Source organism: Cucurbita moschata, unplaced genomic scaffold (genome assembly GCF_002738365.1).
Source record: "Cucurbita moschata cultivar Rifu unplaced genomic scaffold, Cmos_1.0 Cmo_Scf00050, whole genome shotgun sequence".
NCBI lineage: Eukaryota > Viridiplantae > Streptophyta > Magnoliopsida > Cucurbitales > Cucurbitaceae > Cucurbita > Cucurbita moschata.
The window spans coordinates 929,425-949,561 of record NW_019268566.1 but is presented as its reverse complement, the minus strand read 5'-3'; the positions used below and the strand labels follow the sequence as shown (position 1 = coordinate 949,561).

General features: G+C 35.3%; 3 protein-coding genes across 3 annotated transcripts; 2 read left to right on the top strand and 1 right to left on the bottom strand.

Annotated features, from left to right (window-relative positions):
- Positions 1-5,695: 5,695 nt before the first annotated feature.
- On the top strand, positions 5,696-8,358 carry LOC111435642 (protein BRANCHLESS TRICHOME-like). Its single transcript, XM_023073084.1, has 2 exons — positions 5,696-6,284; positions 7,636-8,358. The coding sequence occupies exons 1-2, from the start codon at positions 5,857-5,859 to the stop codon at positions 8,093-8,095; spliced, it is 888 nt and encodes a 295-aa protein (XP_022928852.1). The 5' UTR covers positions 5,696-5,856; the 3' UTR covers positions 8,096-8,358.
- A 1,524-nt stretch (positions 8,359-9,882) lies between these two features.
- On the top strand, positions 9,883-11,829 carry LOC111435641 (uncharacterized protein At5g39865-like). The gene is made up of 2 exons (XM_023073083.1): positions 9,883-10,457; positions 11,186-11,829. Exons 1-2 carry the CDS (start codon positions 10,012-10,014, stop codon positions 11,700-11,702), a joined length of 963 nt encoding a protein of 320 aa, XP_022928851.1. The 5' UTR covers positions 9,883-10,011; the 3' UTR covers positions 11,703-11,829.
- A 5,710-nt stretch (positions 11,830-17,539) lies between these two features.
- On the bottom strand, positions 17,540-19,091 carry LOC111435640 (NAC domain-containing protein 12-like). Its single transcript, XM_023073082.1, has 3 exons — positions 18,758-19,091; positions 18,401-18,669; positions 17,540-18,327 (listed from the first exon to the last, which is right to left on the bottom strand). The coding sequence occupies exons 1-3, from the start codon at positions 18,942-18,944 to the stop codon at positions 17,638-17,640; spliced, it is 1,146 nt and encodes a 381-aa protein (XP_022928850.1). The 5' UTR covers positions 18,945-19,091; the 3' UTR covers positions 17,540-17,637.
- Between the last annotated feature and the right edge of the window lie 1,046 nt (positions 19,092-20,137).

The following is a 20,137-nucleotide window of genomic DNA, read 5'->3' as shown; positions in this document are numbered from 1 at the left end:
GTTTTTGTTTCACGTGCAAAATACTTTTGTCTTATTCTAAAGAGCATATTATTTCTCGGTTAATGTTAACTTAATTATATCAATATTTTAATATTTCTCTTTATTTATAGGCTTTAAAATTTGTAGAAAGTGCTCGAGAAGAGAGTAATATTAATTTGGAAGAAATGACGTTATAGCAGTTTGAATATACAACCTCGTGTTCTAATTCCATGCTAAATCATAGATTAACCTAAAATGTAAAGCTGATGAGTTGCGATTCATTTTTTTATTTATCAAAACTTCAATATCATATCCATGATTGGTCTCACTTTCGATTATTGATATATGTTCATCATGGTTTATGCAAGTGGAAACTTGACCTAACTAAATCTATAAAGACTTATCCATCACGTGTAAAATACATTAAAGTTATGGGCCAACACGAACACTATTCAGAACTACAGTATAAATGGTGGCAATGATGATATCGACTACTTCTATTAGGTGATAAGCATTCCAAAACACACACTCTGATCGATCTATACAAAAAAGGAGCTCAATGATGGATTTTGGTTTTAGCTTTGATTTTAGAGAGGTCCAAATTTGGGTTGGATTAGATTTTTTTTTAATTTTTTTTATTTTTTATGATTTGGGTTGGGTTGAATTTTTGAAAATCGAAAAAAGAAAAAAAATCAGGTTGGTTAACCAAACGAACTCGAAATAGAGTTACAAACCAACCGTACCATACCAGATTATTACGAACATTAAGAATATTTGACATTTATAATCAAGTTTAGTTTATAATATAATGTTTTACTAACCTAATTTATAGAAATTTAAATTTCTAGCTCCAACCGTTACAAAACATTGCAGACTTGCGTCTCCGATTTATGGTCACTTTGATCGATAAATACTGATGATTAGTGTGCGTTTGAAATGATTTTTTTTAACGTTTAAGACATTTTTTCACCAAAAAATTAAACTTTTTGAAGTAAACATTCTCTCAATCTCACAAGCTACTCCGACCTTACTTCTTTTGCAAATTATTAAACACATTAGCTAAATTAAAACGAGTTAAGTTTTTGGTTGCTCAAATCATAGCTATTCTTCTAGTGTCGTCAAGATCATTGTCCAAAATTTGGCACCAACATTAAAGTGTGTCCCAAGACAAAAGATTGGCATCTTCTTTTTATCTCTATGATGGGCTACCATCAAAAGGTGAGAAAAGAGATGGTCTTGCTTTTATTTTTTTTCAATAAAAAAACAAAACAAATAGTTTTCTGATAGTGGTGTCTACTGATCATGAAAACTGTATCGGTCGATTAGTGGGAAGTATTGTTGAGTACGTAGCATGACGGTAACAAAAGTAGATATTGTCTTTTTTGGGTTTGTCCGAAGACGGTAACGAAAGTAGATTTTATCCTCTGAGTTTGCTCTGTCGAGAATTGTTGGGAGGGAGTCCGCTAATTTAGGGAATGATCATGGATTTATAAGTAAGGAAATACATTTTTATTGGTACGAAGCGTTTTGGGTAAGCCCAAAACACTCAAAACAAAAACATGAGAGCTTATGTTGAAAGTGGACAATGTCATACCATTTTACTGTTATACACTATATTGTAATATTACAATTTATGTTGGTAGAACAGCAAATTTCTCGTAGAGAATTCCCACCCCTCCCTAAAAAAATGAAAATTTGAAACTTTTCGTAACCGTTCCATCGGTACACATCTCTAGTAATAATTAATTTAGAATAATATAATTTGACAGCACGTAGAAAGCTTTTGACTTTGGATTTGGCATCTTTAAAAGACAAAATAAGCTTGAAGATGTTTAAATCGATACCCATGCATTTATGAACTTGCATGTCATATCGGATGGTCTTATTTCGTTACGAAAACAACCATATAATCGTACATTCATTAAAACGGAAACAACTCTATATAATACAAGAAATAACAATTTCTCTAAAAATAAAACGATATTATTAGAAGTTCTAGCACGTAAGATCTTGATATGACATGTCATAATAAATGATTAATCAATCTCGACCTCTAATCTATTGTTTTACCTAAAAAATTAATTAAATCACAGCTAGGGAGGAGGGATGTTGGTCAAAAGCACATGGATGGCTATCAACAACGTGTGGCTCTGTGATTCTGTGTGGGTGTTGGTTGGTAGTTAGCCATTTGTCGAGGGTTTCTGGCCATGCTCACATGACTCTTAATTGTCCGTTTGAAAAAAATGACATTCGGTGATCCTTAAATTTGGTTCATTCAATTCGTACGGTTCGAGCTTAGTTATAAATTTATTTAGATTAGATTCGATTGGATTCAAATAAATGAACAAGTTGAGGTGTTTTGTGGATTCCCGAAAACTAAATTGAGTTCAACCACACCCATTCGAATTTATTTTTTTTAGACAGGACCCGAGAAAGAAAAAGAGAATCAAATTATTACTATAGTAAAACAAGGTTAAATAAGTAATTTACCTCTAAATTCTAAGAAATCGTACACGATTTAGAAAGAAAATTTTATTACGTTAAGACGTAATCTGAAATCGCTTTAAATTTTATATCAATCTCGATAACATAGAATTAGATTCAATTAATGAATAACATGATACATGCAAATTTTGGGTGTGGAAAAAGATACCTAAAAAGGAAAAGAGATTTAAAATTAGTTCCAAAACGACGTATTCGAAAGCGTTTTTAACATAATCAGATAGAATAGCGCCTAGAGATATAGGTATGGTTTATCACGTTACTTATTCAAACGTCTTGTCGTCTCGTCGGATATGTCGTACTCTGATTTTGATGAGGTTAAGAATCATTTGGATTAAATAATCTAATAAATCCTCCAAATATTTTAATTTCTTTTTTCCTTCTTTGGTGTTATTTATTTCTCAAAATTAATATTATGTACCAGAAATAATTATTTTTATTTTTAAAGTTCAAGAAATAATTATAAATTATTATAAATTGTATTTTTATATATATTTAAGTTGATTATTTATTGTATAAATAGGTAAATATTTGAATGAATTAAATTCTAAAAAAAAAAAATTTAAATTTGGTGAGAATTCAAATATTTTTTTTAAAAAAATTGAGAAAACTACACAAATTTTAAATATCGAAAACTGAAAATTAAAGGATTATTAAACGAGATTTTAATCATTTTTTTAATTTATTCAAATTCTTTTAAATATCAATAAGAGAAATGAAATTATATTAAAATAAGTAAATAAATTGAAAATTAAAAATAAATAATAAGTTGAATTAAATTAAAAATTTAGTCCCGTGTTTATTTAGTCTCAGTTTTCAATATTAAAATTCAATTACTGAATAATTGATTAGACACAAAATTGAAAGTTTGAAAGTTTAGATTAGGATAAGAAATAAAAATTAATTATATGTAATTGACTAATTATCTTTTTTATAAAAATTTTGAACTGATCTATTAAATATAAAATTAAAAGTCGGACCACCTATTAAATAATATTGAAAAAAAATGTTTTATATGAATTTAGTATCGTCATTGTCTACATTTAATAGGTAGAACAAAAACATTAAGCATGTTAAAAATACTCGAATCAATTATAATATTTTTGTCGTATTTTAACAAAATTAAAAAACCACAAAATTAGTTAGCTGCTTGTCGTGAGTAAATTAATATTATAATATTCTACTAATATAATCTTCAATGATTAAATTTTAATATTATCGTATAGTTTTTTTTTTTTAAATTATATATTTTAATATTATTGGAGTTCTAAAAAAAATTATATATTTGTATGGATGAGGTGGAATAAATAGATTTCTCTATCCCACAATTATTATTTTTTTATATATAAAACGTTTTAAATATTTATAGTTTATATATCAAAATTAATGTTATGAACTTATTAATTTATGACTGATAATCTAATCGTAACATAAAAATGTTTTGTTTGTTATTTTTTTTTTTTTTGCTGATGCACAAAGTTCAATTTAATTGTTTGTGATAAAATGGGTTAGTAATGGATTTGGATGATTTAAACCCATCGATTGATTAAGTATGATTAATTGTTCGAAAACTAGTTTAAAAACTAAGGGACGAGGAAATTGAGAAACCGATCAAATTAACTAAGAATTTTGGTTCATTTAAGGATAGGCAAGAAATTTGTGGAACCAATTTAAAGGAGGAACTGCCGAGGAAGTTTAAAGAATCTTGCTGGAATATGGGTAAATTCTCTTGGATTTTTGTTCGTTTTTTCTTTCGAGTGATATCCTCTAATCCAAAGTTGTCAGGTTGTCATTTTTCGAGGGATAAAGGTTCACATATCATCGTAGTAGTTGACAAAGGCACATTGGTCACTTCCACGGTTATCATACAATATAGAGACTATTAAATAGTTGTGAGTTAGCCTTTAACAGTGAACTATCTCTAGGTTGGATGATATATAGTCATAAGACTGTTGTAGTAAATTACGTAGGAGCTACTCTTGTGCCTACTCATAATAAGGGGCACTTAGATATGCACAATATCAAATTAGTTGGTAGGCACAAGAGCCGCTCCCACGTGACTATAGGGAATACTAAAGATCCGTCAACTAATTCCTAGTAGTGAACTATCCTCCAAGACAAGATCCATATATACCTTAAATCTGAATTATTCAAAGGGTTGCGTTTCATCTATCATTGTGAAAACGCTCAAAAAAGTTAGGTCACGTGATATCGACACCAATTATTGAGATAAACTCAAATGAGTCCGATGAATCCGACATAGGTTAGTTGAATTAGAAGTAAGGCCCTAGGATGGGGAGGGAGTATAAAAGCCCATATAGGTTGTGAGGTCCATTCAAGTTATGCATACTAGCCCAAAAAGGCCCATTTCCTCAAGTGTAGCCTTTTTGTCCTCGAACCACCATAATTTTTGTTTATAGCAACTCCGGTCAGTAGATATTATTTTTTTTGGGCTTCCTTTTAAAGTTTTTAAAATGTCTATGCTAAGAGGTTTCTACACCGTTATAAAGAATGTTTCGTTTCTCTCTCCAACCGATGTGGGATCTCACAATCCACTTCTCTTCTAGCATCTTTGCTGACACTCGTTTCTCTCTCCAATCGATATAGGATTTAACAATTCACCCCTTTGGGGGTCCAACGTCCTCTCTAACACTTGTCCCTCTCTCCAATCGATGTAGGGCCTCACAATTCATCTTTTTCAGGGTCTAACGTCCATGCTAGCATTCGCTCCTCTTTCCAATCGATGTAGGATCTCATAATTCACCCCATTCGAGATCCAGCATCCTCACTAGCACACCACCCCGTGTCCACCACCTTCAAGACCAGCGTTCTCGCTAGTACATCGCTAGTGTCCACAGGTTCAGCGTTCTCGCTGGCACACCTCCAGTGTCCACCCCCGTTCAAGTCTTAGCGTCTTCACTAGTACACCACCCAGTGTCACCAGTAGACACCCCGAAGAGAAAACCTACAGAGAACAATATCTCTTACCTATGCACTTAGACTATTACATATAAACTCAACAATCGATGAGATTTGAAACCTAAACGAAACAGTTTTCTCGTTTCATTCTCAACCATCTTACTAATATTTTAATCAAAATCTTAAACCAAACCATGGTTAATGATTACGCGTAGGGCAAGGGTACAAACTATGAAGAGAGATTTAAAAAAAAAAAAAAACCTACCTCTTGCTGTAATTAATAAGGAAGAGCTGTCTGTGACAGTGAAGCCATTATTTCCTTTTCCCAAATCTCACACTCCCAAAAGCAAAATTCATGAGCAAAGGACCTACCACCACCACCACCACCACAACCCATTACCTTTCTTCACTGTCTTCACAATTTTCAAAGAAGAAGAAGAAGAACAACAGATCAAGATGATGATGATGAAGGACGATACTTGTCCAAGCTGGAAACTTTACGAAAACCCATTTTATATTAGCCCTTCTCATCGCCAAACGCCTCATAAATCCGCCATTAACAAGCACCTTCAGTTTTATTGCTTGAAGTTAGCTTCGTCTTCTTCCTTTTGCGATCTGGTTCCTACTAAGAAGCGAATGGACTCTGAGCTCGATCTTGCTCGTAGCCACATCGTGGAGCTCAAGACTGAGCTTCGGTATGAGCGCAAGGCTCGTAAAAAGCTTGAGTCTTTGGCCAAGAGGTTGGCTAAGGAGCTCGATGAAGAGAGGAAACAAAGGGAAGCCATGGAATTACTGTGTCAACAGCTTTCACGTGAGGTTTCATTACATGAAACCAAGATTGATTTGATGAAGAAGAAGATTGAAGATGAGAGGAAGATGCTAAGGTTCGTTCATAATTTAATTTTGCTTTTTTCTTACCTTTTTTTTTTTTTTTCTAGAAAGGTTGAGATGGGAAATCCAACTTAGGGTAATTGAATAAATCTAGTCTAAATACATGAATAAACAAGTGTGAGATCCGATATCGGTTAGAGAAGAGTACGAAACATTTCTTATAAAGGTGTGAAAACTTCTTGGGGTGGATTGTGAGATCCAGATCGATTGAAGCTTGGAACAAAGCATTTCTTATAAGAGTATCGAAACCTCTCGCTAATAGGATAATTAAATAAATATGATCTGAATAAACAACGGTGAGATCCCACATTGGTACCTGTGTCTCTTGTAGATGCGTTAGGCTCACATCGGTTAGACAGGGGTACGAGGCATACATCGGTACCTCTGTCGTTGATAGACGCGCTAAGCTCACATCGGTAGAAAGGGGTACACAGCAGACATTGGTACCTCTGTCTCTGATAAACACGTTAGGCTCACAATGATAGAGAGGGGTACGAAGCATACATTGGTACCTCTGTCTCTGATAGACACGTTAAGCTCACAATGGTAGAGAGGGGTACGAAGCATATATTGGTACATTTGTCTCTGATAAACACGTTAGGCTCACAATGGTAGAGAGGGGTACGAAGCATACATTGGTACCTTTGTCTCTAATAAACACATTAGGCTCACAATGGTAGACAGGGGTACGAAGCATACATTGGTACATCTGTCTCTGATAGACACGTTAGGCTCACAATGGTAGAGAGGGGTACAAAGCATACATTGGTACCTCTGTCTCTGATAGACACGTTAATCTCACAATGATAGAGGGGTACAAAGCATACATTGGTACCTCTGTCTCTGATAGACACGTTAATCTCACAATGATAGAGGGGTACAAAGCATACATTGGTAGCTCTGTCTCTGATAGACACATTAGGCTCACATCGGTGGAGAGGGTACGAAGCATTCTTTATAAAAGTGTGAAAACAGATTAGAGAAGGAAACAAAACATTTTTTATAAAGGTATTAAAACCTCTGTTTCTAGTAGACGCATTAAACTTGGACTGTGACAACAAGTGTTTGAGTGTGTTAGCTGACGTGACGTAGAGTGACATAGAATTTCTTTTGTTCAATTTGAATTAGGCTTGATTCTTCTAAACTAAAAACAAGACTAAGACCTATTATTTTGTAGTTGGTGACTCGATACCTATATCTACCGATAAGAATGACCATTTTCATTAACAAGGAGTGAAAAACTAGTCGTTCGGTGATAAGAACGGCTTCCCTAATAAATGATTTATTTATTGTAATGCTAAATAACCATGGAATCCTTGATTTCTTTTTTATTTGAAATTGAAGGTTGTCTGAGGTATTACGAGAGGAGAGAGTTCAAATGAAGCTTGCAGAGGTCAAAATCGTGTTCGAAGACATGCTTTCAGAGATAGAATCAGGCAAACTAAAGCAGACGGCGGCTGACAATTCATCGGCGAGTTCCATCAACAACAATGCCGTCGGCGACGGATCTTCACCTGCAGAGTCAACAGCATTGGACGCCGTCGTGGGAGAGCAGAGATTATCCTGTAAAATGGAGATTCCGGCGGTGGCAGCTCCGACAAGTGGGTCGCCGGAGGTGGAAAATATTAATCCTCATATTGTGAGAGGGATTAAAGGGTTTGTGGAGTTCCGGCGAGTGGTTCGAACAAAAGGGTCGAAGAGTAGAGATTCAGACGCGAAATTGGAGTGTCAAAAGGCTCAGCTTAGAGTTCTTCTGAAACAAAAAGAAGGGTCTGTCAGATCCAAGAACCTCTTTATTACCTAATTTACTTCATCTCTCTTATTGAAATAATTAGTCTATTTCCAAAAATAAATCAATTTAGACCTCGGGTGGATTAATATATTAACGGTAAGCTTAACTTAATTAGATGACACACGTTATTGACTAATAAGTTAAAGGTTCGAGTCTTCTCATAAGATCTCATATCGGTTGGAGAGAGGAATAGAACATTCCCTGTAAGGGTGTGGAAACCTCTCGATAGCATAAGCGTTTGAAAACCTTGAGTGGAAGTTCGAAAGAGAAAGCCCCAAAAAGACAATATTTGTTGACAGTGGGTTTCACCTATTACAAATGGTATCAGAGCCAGACAAAGGGCGATATGTGTTGATATGCCCGTGCTTCACCTATTACAAATGGTATCAAAGCCAAACACAGGGCGATATGTGTATTACAAATGGCATCAGAGCCAGACACAGGGCGATATGTGTTGATATGTCAATGAGTACGTTGGGCTCCCAAGAGGAGTGGATTATGAGATCTATCTGCTAGGAGTGAGCTTGAACTGTTACAAATTGTATCAGAGCAAAACATAGAGTGGTGTGCGACGATATGTCAGCGAGAACGCTGGGCTCCAAGGGGAGTGGATTGTGAGATCTCACATCGTTTGGAGAGAGGAACGAAACATTCCTTGCAGCATGTGCCAATGAGGACGTTGGGTCCCCAAGGGAGTGGGCTTGGACTATTACAAATGGTATTAGAGCCAGACATAGGGCGATGTGCGATGATATACCAGCAAGGACGCTGGCCTCCAAGGGGAGTGGATTGTGAGATCTCATATTGATTTGAGAGAAGAACGAAGCATTCCTTGTGGTATGTGCCAACGAAGACGTGGACCCATAAGAGGTGGATTGTGACATCGATTGGAGGGGGAAACAAAACATTACTTATAATTGTGCGTAAACCCATTATTTTCAATTTTAAATTGATCCCTAATATTTGACCACAATTTCAATAATACTCGTAAACTTTGAAAGAATAGTAACGGTAACTATACTTTTAAACTTTTACCACAATTTTTTTTTTAAGAATTTAAGAGTATTAATGAAAATTTTAAAATTCCGAACATATTTTTAAAGGTTTTTAAAATTTGGTAGTATTTTATATACCAAATTCAATAAATTATTTGAATAATTATATTACATCTATTTATTTCGTTATTTGATCAAATTTTGAGTTTATCGGTTTTGAATAAAGAAAAAACTAGTCATTCATTCTAGGGTAAAAAAACAAAAAAACAAAATTTTGTCGGTGATCCTTGGGGCTTTGGTTTGTCCGTTTCATAAAGACAAATATATTTTGTCAAGGATAGATTAATACAAATAAAAAAAGAAAAAAAATTTGAATGAATTGAAGACTCAAAAAATTTTAATAATTTAGGTCGGGTTGAGTTCAAATAAACAAAAACTTTTTGGATTAAGTTGGTTCAAACCTACCCACGGAGAGTTGGAATAACTATCAGTTCATCCTCTTTGCTAGAAAAGTCACGACACCGCTCGATAGTAATGACTTGTGTGCATAATGGTGTTCCCTGATTTGCTAGGCCTCTCTTGCATGAGTCTCAACGGGGAGGTTATCGGCGTCGTGCTCGTCCAGACTTACAAAATTGGGGGTAAGAGATTTTAAAATGGAAGAGTAGAGTTTGGTGGGGTCTCAAAACAGTTGGTAAAAGGTCAAAAATTGGAATTGTTAAAGCAATTTATGAGACCAAAAAGATACCCCACCCCCCTTCCTCGGAGGCCTCCCCGTCCCCCCCCATGCGATGCCACCCTCTTTTGAATTCAATTTTAGCGCCCAAACTTCGCGTGCTAAGCCCACAACTCCTAAACCAAACCCTTTCTTTCATTCAAAAATTCAATCTTTCATCTCCCCCTTTCGACCCCTCTTCCCATCCATCGCTAATCATGGGCTGTGCTTCTTCCCATCTTCTGAACCACGACGACGACTTCCCCCAACTGGGCGCCGCCGCTCTCACCCACCACATCGTCTCCCTTACTTCCACCACTTATGGCCTTCTTAACCTCGACCCACCTTCCGCTGCCACCCCAGCTCCGCCGCCCAGGTTCACCTTTGGCTCTGTTTTTCCTACTCCCCTCTCTGAACCCAAATCTGAGCCGGAGGTTATCAATTCCTGGGAGCTCATGGATGGCCTCGATGCCGACAGCTTTAGATTCTCTCTTCTTTCTCAATCTAAGAAATTTGCTCTCAAGGATTTTGATTCCAACAAGGAGAATTCCAATCCCAATTGCCCCAATCAGATCGTGGAATCTGCTGTCCTTCGACCATCGTCTCGAGCCGCTCCGACTGCTCCCGTGACAATTCCGTCTCCTGTGAAGCATTTGCTCGACAGGTATGTTGTGCTAAAATTGAACTCAAAACCTTAGACTGATGCTGACTTATAATGGTGAGATCACACCTTGGTTTGAGTTAGAACAAAACATTTTTTACAAGGGTTTGGACGGTTATAAATTGTGTCATTGCCGGATACAGGCGGTGTGCCAGTAAGAACGCTAGGCCCTAGGAGTAGATTGTGAGATCCCACCACGATTGGGGAACGAAACATTACTTATAAGGGTGTGAAAACTTCTCCTTAGTAGGCACGTTTTAAAATCTTGAGGAGAAGCTCGAAATGTGGTGGATTGTGAGATTTCACATCAATTGGAGAGGGGAACGAAACATTCTTTATATGGGTGTGGAAACTTCTCTCTAATATTGTGAGATCTCACATCAGTTGGAGAGTAAACTTCTCTCTAATATTGTGAGATCTCACATCAGTTGGAGAGTGGAACAAAACATTCTTGGGTGTCGAAACCTCTCCCTAGTAGATGCATTTTAAAACCTTGAAGGGAAGTCCGAACGGGAGTGAATTGTGAGATCCCACGTTGGTTAAAGAGGGGATCGAAACATTCCTTATAAGGGTGTGGAAATCTCTTCCTAATAAACTAGTTTTAAAACCTTGAGGGAAATCCTGAAAAGAAAAGTCTAAAGATGACAATATATGATAGCGATGAGACTCATGTTAGCTCTGCAGGTTATGGGTACAAATGTGTTTAATCATTTATTCATATTCTTATTCAGATTTGAGGTACTCTGCCCGCCGAGCGGGGAGCATCGAGTGGTGGTATACACTACGACCCTACGTGGTATAAGAAAGACCTTTGAGGAATGCAACGCCGTGAGAGCAGCAATTGAAGGCACCGGAGTTCAAATCTGCGAGCGAGACGTGTTGATGGATCGAGGATTCAGAGAAGAGCTAAAGGAATTGATGAAAGGGAGAGGGGAAGAAGGCATGATTCCTCCAAGAGTGTTCATAAGAGGAAGGTACATAGGGAATGGTGAAAAAGTGTTGAAAATGGTAGAAGAAGGAGTTTTAGGTGAATTACTTGAAGGGCTACCCAAAATCAAAGCTGGGTCGGTGTGTGAAGGGTGTGGGAATGCAAGGTTTCTGCCATGTTTTCAGTGCAATGGGAGCTGTAAATTGGTGATGACAGTGAAAGAAGGAGGGCTTAAAAGGCTTGGCCATGGCAAGGCTGTGGTTGTCAAATGCCCTGATTGCAATGAAAATGGCCTTGTCCTTTGCCCCATATGCAGCTGATGGCTAAAACAATGAGCATTGTGAGTCCCAAATCTTAATATACATATATGATGGTCTCTGTTGAATCTGATACAGAGCTGTTTGTGGTTTTTACAATAAATCTGAGGTCAGTTCTTTGCTGATTTATGAAAAAGAAATGGGTTTCAATCTTTCTGTCTAACACCTCAAGGTCTTCATACTTGTTTGTCATGAACTCTGCTAAGAACAAAGTTGAAAGAATATGAACAAGTTATGATAAGCAAATTCATTAACTCGCACCCATTCCAATCTAAATATGTGTTGAGTTGGGTTAATCGTGTGTGAAACGCTTCATGCCTAGATTCATATCATAATTTGATACTTGATGGCTTTGATAGTTTTGTACATCCTCTACAACATGGCTTTGATACTTTTAACGTATTTTGTTCTGTATGGTAGGCTAACTCTGTCGCTGACTTCTACTTCCTGAACCTGAACCTCTATTACCTGACCTTCACCTATTTACCTCGCTCAATCAAAGAGATAGTGAAACCTAAACCTTTACATGAGAGTCAATAAATTAGCTGCTTTACCGAGCATTCACGTGTTTCTTAAGAAAATTTTAGGCTAAACATGCATGATTTTAGAGTAACTATTCTTATATACGTAAGCTATATTATGGATCAAGCCACCGATGACAACGAACAAAGAGAACTTGGGCCGACATTATCATTGGCCCATCAAGGAAAATATCTAGAGAAGTTATGCCACTAACTAGAAGCAAAATTTACCCCTAATTATTAGCCATCACAAGTCTTTTCTTTCTTTCTTTCTTTTTTTTTTTTTTGAAAAGATCAAAAGCCTATAAAATATTAATTGATTAATAATTCAACGCAAAAAAAGTAAACTAGATGCTAGATCCTCTATAGATTTTTTTAAAAGCGTGTCGATCTCTAAGTTGTGTAGAACATAACATTTTTTATTCGCTATAATCAAGCTTTTCATTAGCGGAGGCCCTGTGAAGTAAACCCCTTATAGGCCGTCGTAGCTAAAGTTTTGGCTCAAACTTATAAAAATAATTCAAATGAAGAGAAAAAAAAATACATATATATCATCCTCATCAACATCAAATTAAGTTGTCGTAACCAAACTTACTTTTCGAAGATAAAGATATTAATCATTAAACGATATTTAAAATAAAGTTTAGAGTAATAGTAATCAATTATTGATAACGTTTAGAGTAATAGTAATCCATTATTGATAACGAGTCAATTCATTAGCAAATAAAATAAGGCTCAATCAATAATTGACATTCAACAAATAAAATTGTCGCTTAAAATTATAGTCTTCCCAAAAAAAAAAAAAAAAAAAACTTGCTTATAAGAAGTTTATTTAGATAGTAACTAAGTAATAGGATGAATGAGAACATGGCTAAGAAAGGACCGTCCCTAATCATAGAAACTCCAAAATTAAGTTTATTCGGAGCAATTCTATATTGGACAACATCCTAGGTATTTTCGTAGAATGCATGTAAGTAAGAACAAAACATGCTGAAATGACATATGTTGATCTATGGGGATAGTCTTTACTTTTAAAAGAAATAGTAAGTAACGTGACAATGTTGCAAGGGATGCAGGAGAATGTCAGGGTCATCAGGTATCAAATCCGAATTTCGAATTCTGGGCATGAGTCGTTACATATTAGATGGTTAAATAATAGTGCATGGACCAAATTGTTGTTTTCTTTTAAGTGCAAGAACTAAAATGAGTATTTTAAAAGTTTATAGTCGTTTGGTAGCCATTTTCTTTTTGGTTTTTGTAAAAGTTCAAGCTCACCGCTAACCGATATTGTCTTCTTTGAACTTTCTCTTTCCAGTTTTCTCTCAAGATTTTTAAAACGCGTATGCTAGGGAGAGATTTCCACACTCTAAAACGCATATCACAAACCACTAAAACGCGTCTTCTATAGTTGCTTAAAACGCGTCTTCTATGGTTGCTTAGCAATAGCATGAAGCAATAGGTTAAAAAGCTCAAGGTTTTTAAAATTGATAGCACTAACATGTTTTGGGAGATAAAAAGTTTTGCCCAAGTAAGCCAATGAATTTTGTTATAAGTGTGTAACGAACCCCACCAAAAACATGAAATTTCCCTACTAATATCATCAATTACTTTCTTGAGAAGTTGAAAACAACCCATCAAATGAACAAGGATAGCTTCAATTACACTCTTCATTAAAACTTCTTTCTCCACTAAACAAAACGTTTTAGAACTCATTTAGTTCAATCATAGGAAAGCTAACAATAGAAAAACGAACAAAGCTAAAAAAAAATTGCTCCAAGCAGAATACGCTAAAAGTCATAGAAAGCCGACAATGAGACCTCGTGATATGGAATCACTTCAAAGCGAGTAAGATTCGGATTACCTTGTTGATCGAATATCTCAAGGCAAGAACACTTGTTTCAAATTGAATCATTCTACAAGCAAGATCGATCATGTGTAGCTTGAATGATTCTTGTGGATCAAATATCTCATGGCAAGAACACTTGTTTGAAATTCGAATCACTCCACAAAGCAAGATTGATCATGTTGAGCTTGAATGATTCTACTGCGAACCTAAACTACATAAAATTATAAAGAAACTTAGTCATTGGCTAAAAGAAAGCGTAAATGCTTCTTTTACTATATTTTCCAAGTCTCTTACAAATACAACATACATGACCTTATACAGCCTCAAAATGAAACTCTTTGACTTTACATCAGACATTTCTAAAGTTTGTAATCTTCATACTTTATGGTCAAAATTAGCCACTATGGAGATGTAACTTTAAAATAAATAAAAAGTCTTAAAATATATTAATGAAATACAAAAACTCTAAATTGTAATCACCCAAAATTTATTACAATGAAGTTTCATCGCATGAATTGAAATATCTTTTGATAATTTTAGAACATTTTCTTTACATCTCCATTGAAGTATACTATATGATTGATGTCTCTTGTTTATCACCTCAATACAAAAAAGTAATAAATAATGCCACGTCAGCTTGGGTTAGCTCTACCGTCACAAAAAAGTCACAAAAAATCGACAATTGAGACCGAAATACTACTAAACTCTAATTTTAAGGACTAATTGATTAATCATGTGATAGTTTAATATCATATAAAAACATGAGGTCATTTGTTCAAATCGGCACCCATTTAATACCAATAGTATAATTGATTGAAACTTGTGTTAATTTCAAAATCACAAACAATTTTTGAAAGATAAACCCTAATAATCTAATTGATAACTCCATTCAAATTTTTGCCATGAAATCAAAATGTGCATTTTGATTAAAATTAGGGCAAAAAAAAATGTTCGAATTGTTGCAATTATGGTGGCAGTATGCGAGTCTTCTATACGTTATACTTATTAAATCAACACAAAAACTTAACATAGATTAGTCGTGTAATAAATTTAGCATCAACGTTCTCTTTTCTTTGTAAGCTTGAAAGTTTATAAAATGTTCGAACGGCTGAAAATTGATATTAATTTAGAAAGAAAAGATATTATAAGAGGAGTTCGAACACATCATTTTCTACTTTTATCGAGAATCTTCCATCCAAAAAAACATCCTTAAAAGTTAAGGATGTTCTTCATATGTCCTATCATTTATAGCACAACATTTGAGAGGGCCATATCTCAATATACCAAAAATAATGATGAAACAAAGTCTTTGTTTTTCTAGAAGGAAAAGAAAAAAATAGTCACTCTACCTGAGTAATCTCTAGGGATAATCAATATATTATTTTTCCTTTTTAACTATTTCTTTATAGGTTTACGATAACTCTTAATTTTGGGCTTTCAAATTGATCTTCTAACCTCCCCATGAACGTCTAAATCTTTGACATAATTGTGTCGTGTGTTCTTGAATGACTTTGAATCAATTCGATAATTTTTAAAAATTATTTTCAGTTATCTTGTTTGGATTAATTTTACACAGCGTCTATCACAGGTTGAAATGTTCATTTAACCTACGTAGATTCATCCAAAACAAGACGAAAAATTTCCGTTTTAACTGAGAATAGACAGATAGAGATATCTATTTGACCGTAGGGATCGGTCTCAAACGGAGTAGAGAATCTTTATCTAAACGAACAAAACATTATGTTGATAGACATTATTGAATTGACTAGGAACATGATATTCGCAAAAATAAATGAAAAATTTTCGAGATGACGATTGTAACATGTGGCAGTGGTAGGCTTCCTCATCTTGTTCCGTCTCATAGATATCTCTAATCACGGGTCTATCGAAAGTTGGGTTTGTAAAACTTGTATGTTTTATGTCGTTTTTATGTCTAAACAACATTTAAGTCGATGTTTTAGAAGGTAGGAGGTGATTGTGTTAACAAAGAATAAAGAGGAAAGGGTTATGTTAGGTCAAGAAGTTTGTTAAGCTATGTGTATCAAAGAGTTAGAGGTTTATATAAGGCATTGAATTGGTTTAGATTGTAGGGCCAACTTAATCATTAAAGTATATGCGATATCTAAGTTTAAAAAATATATATTTTTGATTCAAGTTGTATTCGAGTCTGTAAATGAGAGGTACATGAATGAACGATACCACATCGAATGAGAAGGATTTTTGTTGGGATATGGAGCCTCATGCTAGTTCTGGTAGAGATATATTTGGAAGATATCTTGTAAATATCTAATAAAGATATATACGTTAGATATTTGATAAAGATTTGATAGAGATATATTTGATAGACCGTTTAATCTTTGAAACATATATTTAGTAAATTGAAATCATATATATATACCGGCACTGCTTTCAAGATACTTTCTTCTGTATTCTCTGTTGTTGTACAATAATTGAAGTCATCACTATAAAACCTTTAGCTAATATTCCTCCTTGTATTTTCTCTCTCCTGTTCGTTGTGTTCATCTTGATCAATGTGTGCATTGTTGAGCGATCCTAACAATTGGTATCGATCCTAACAGTTTTAAGGAAATCACCTCAAGGTAAAGTAAGATTCAAATTACCTTATTGATCAAATATCTCAACGCAAGAATATTTGTTTGACATTCGAATCACTACACAAGTAAGATCGATGATGTAAAGCTTGAATAATTCTAAGCATGGAAGGTAAACTATATTTGGAAAGATTAAAAAAAAGTTGTGGGATGACATTATAATTATAATTTTATTATTTTTTGAAAAAAGGAAAAAGGCTTCACAATCAGTTTCAAATTCGTACCTGATTTTCCAAAAGGCAATCGCCTTTTTTTATTATTTATTATTTTGATGAGGAAAATAAAAAAAAAAATTAAAAAAAAACGAAAAAAAAAAATAAAACATTTTTTTCTGGTAGACACCTTCCAGTGGACCCCACCGCTGCACACGTTGTCGCCAACTGTACACACATAGGAATGACAACCTGCGAATAAGAGGATACCACGTCAGCTTCTCATTTGTCGGTATCCGAAATCTGGGTCCCACAAAGTCGGCAATAAAGTCAACGCGATGCTATGATTGAAGTGTCAAACTCGTCAATTTAGTTACGAATTAATCGGCTTTGGACCATTAGCTTTCTCCACATCATTTCACCCATTGACTCACTCCTCACACAGCTACCACACTCCATTTTTCCCCTAATTATCCTTCAATCTTCAAAATTTAACTCAATAATTACATAAATTTTGAAGTATAATTTGGATATCGTTTTTATTTTTAGGGTTTCGATGGATCAGATGAATCGTCTATAAACTATCGTATTTACCCGAGCACCTGATATCGTCAACTAATACGAAAAAATAAGGGTGGTAATGACAAGAACTATAAAAATTTAGCTAAGCCCTACCAAATTGCAACTTATAAAGTTAATCCGTACGAGCTCGGAAAAGTTGGGCGGTGTATAAATATGGAGAAGAACTTATTAGGAATACATAGATGCATATATAAATATGGATACTTTGATATACACTAAGGCTAATTAAACGGAGAAATGGGATAGTGGGTCTAATGATGAGGGAGACGCTGACTTAGTGAAGCCCCAGATATCATTCTCATTGCCATATCCCAATCCTCTGCTCGATACTTGCATATGATGATGTTGTTGTTGTTGTTCGTGTTCTCCGTCTTCGATAGATCTTTCGTTGTGACCGTTCAGTTGGGATGCGACAAGTCGGTCAAGGGCAACCCAGTTGTCGAGCTTGACCATAGGTCGGTCGTGGACGAGCTCTGGCATTGGCTCTGTTGGTTCTAAAAGCATCTCGTGGTTGAAGATGATGTTGTAGTCAAACGGTGTCGTTTCGAGTTGGTGGTGGGAGACTATTGAAGGAACGGTTGTGGGGCTATCTAGCCTTGGTAGATGCATGAATGATTTGTCAACTTTTTGTTGTTGATCTTCTATGTTGTTCTTTGAGTTGAGTATTAATCTTGAAGATTGGTTGTTGTAGTTGATATTGGAAAATGACTCCATTTCTAGCTTGCATGTTCTTCCCATATAATGAAGTATTTGATCCAAAACGCCATCGTTGTTCGTGTTTAGTAATCGAACATCGGAATCCGACCCACTTGCCTTCGGGCTATCTACACACTTTTGGTAGCTCTTCTTTTTGAAAATTCGACATACGACCCACCCGTCCTCCGACACTTGTGGCTCTCCAATCGAGTTACAAATCTGTAGAATCATAAATGAATGACAACATTCTCATTCGATACAACGAGATCAAATATTTGCATTACTAGCTTACATTATTGTCACGGTCACAGTCGTCTAGTCGGTATTCATGCATAATCCAATCAGACTTTTGACCATGAGGGGCTCGTCCTTTATAAAAGACTAAAGTTTTTCTCAACCCAATTCGTTTAGATCCAGTGTAAATAATCTTATCACGACCAGTGGCTTTCCAGAATCCAACCGCCGTAGCACGATTCGTGCGAGTTCCAGTCGGATACTTCTTATCCTTATGGCTAAAGAAGTACCAATCGTTTTGTGGGGTGGATCCGATCTTGCATTTCTCTACACGAAACGGGAAAAAAAAAAAACATGAAATCGAAACTCGAAACGAGAAGAACATTGAAAAAGAAAAAATAAATAAAAATGAAACCTTGAATATCCCAAGGCTCGAGCTTGTTAAGATCAACATCACGAATGACATCAAGATCAATCTTTTGAAAGGCAACCTTCTTCCTAAGGTAATAATGTAGAAGCTCCTCTTCAGTGGGGTGGAAACGGAAGCCCGGAGGAACTTGAGAGTGGCCGTTGACCGACAGTGTCATGTCGTGCTCCGCCATGAAAGCAAAAAACAACCGCCGGAAAAGCTGTGGAGACGGTGGAGAGAGAGAGAGAGAGAGAGAGAGAGAGAGAGAGAAAAGGTGGGTTTTTTTAAGGGCAAAGCTGAGCGCAAAGGGTAATGAAGCAATGATAATTTATAATGAGAGAGAGAGAGAGAGGTGTCAAGTGGAGGATGGTAAGGCCCTGAAATTGATGAAAAGGGTTACAGTTTTTTATGTCTGATAGGGCATTAGTGTACTTAGGGTATTGAGCCTATTAGCTTCAAGAACAGCCAACCACCTAAAATTATACACATACACCCCACATAATATTCAATAATTAAATTACGATTTAGTCTTTATAGACACTATGCAGTATGTCAGCAAGAACGCTCGATTGGAGAGGGAAACGAAGTATCCCTTATAAGGGTTTGAAAGTCTTTATTTAATAGACGTGTTTTAAAACCATGAAGCTGATAACAATCATAATGAGCCTTTACAGCAGCGCGAGACATTGGACAGTGTGCTAACGATGATGTTGAGCCTCTCCCAGTTAGTAAAAGTTCAGAAATTAAATAGGGTTCAGAACTAACGAAGAAAAGGGTTAGAAGAAAGGGCTCAATCGAAACCACGACCTTTGACCTTAAAAATCTATTTGAAAGCCGCACCAAAAACAACCACTTTCTCAGAAAGTATATATATATATTTTTTCTCTTATTATTATTATTTTTTTAAAATAAAAAGATGAAAATGCAACCACCTTGAAAGAAGAGGCAAAAGGAGGGATGATGGGGTCGGAGACACTGAGCTATCACTTTTTTTTTTTTTTACAATTTATTATTTATTTTGAATAATTGCAATATATATTTTGAATAATTGACTCCGAGTAGTTAAAAATGATTTTTTAGAGCGGTAGAACGATAAATAATAATAATAAAAAATATGTATATATAATTGTATCGTGAGTTTATATATAAGGACAAAGGTCATGATTATTGTATGATGTTAGAACGAGTAGTAAGTGGCTAACTAATATCATGTAATGAACTGTCTAGATTTACAAGGTTCGTATATGTACTAGAGTTGATAGCGGTAGGGTCAAGCCCTACCCGATATGAACCCACGTGATGAGATTAAAAAAACATGTGCTGATCGAAAAAATTTCACTCTTATAAGTATTTTAAGATAAGTAGCTAACGTGTCTATATTGCATA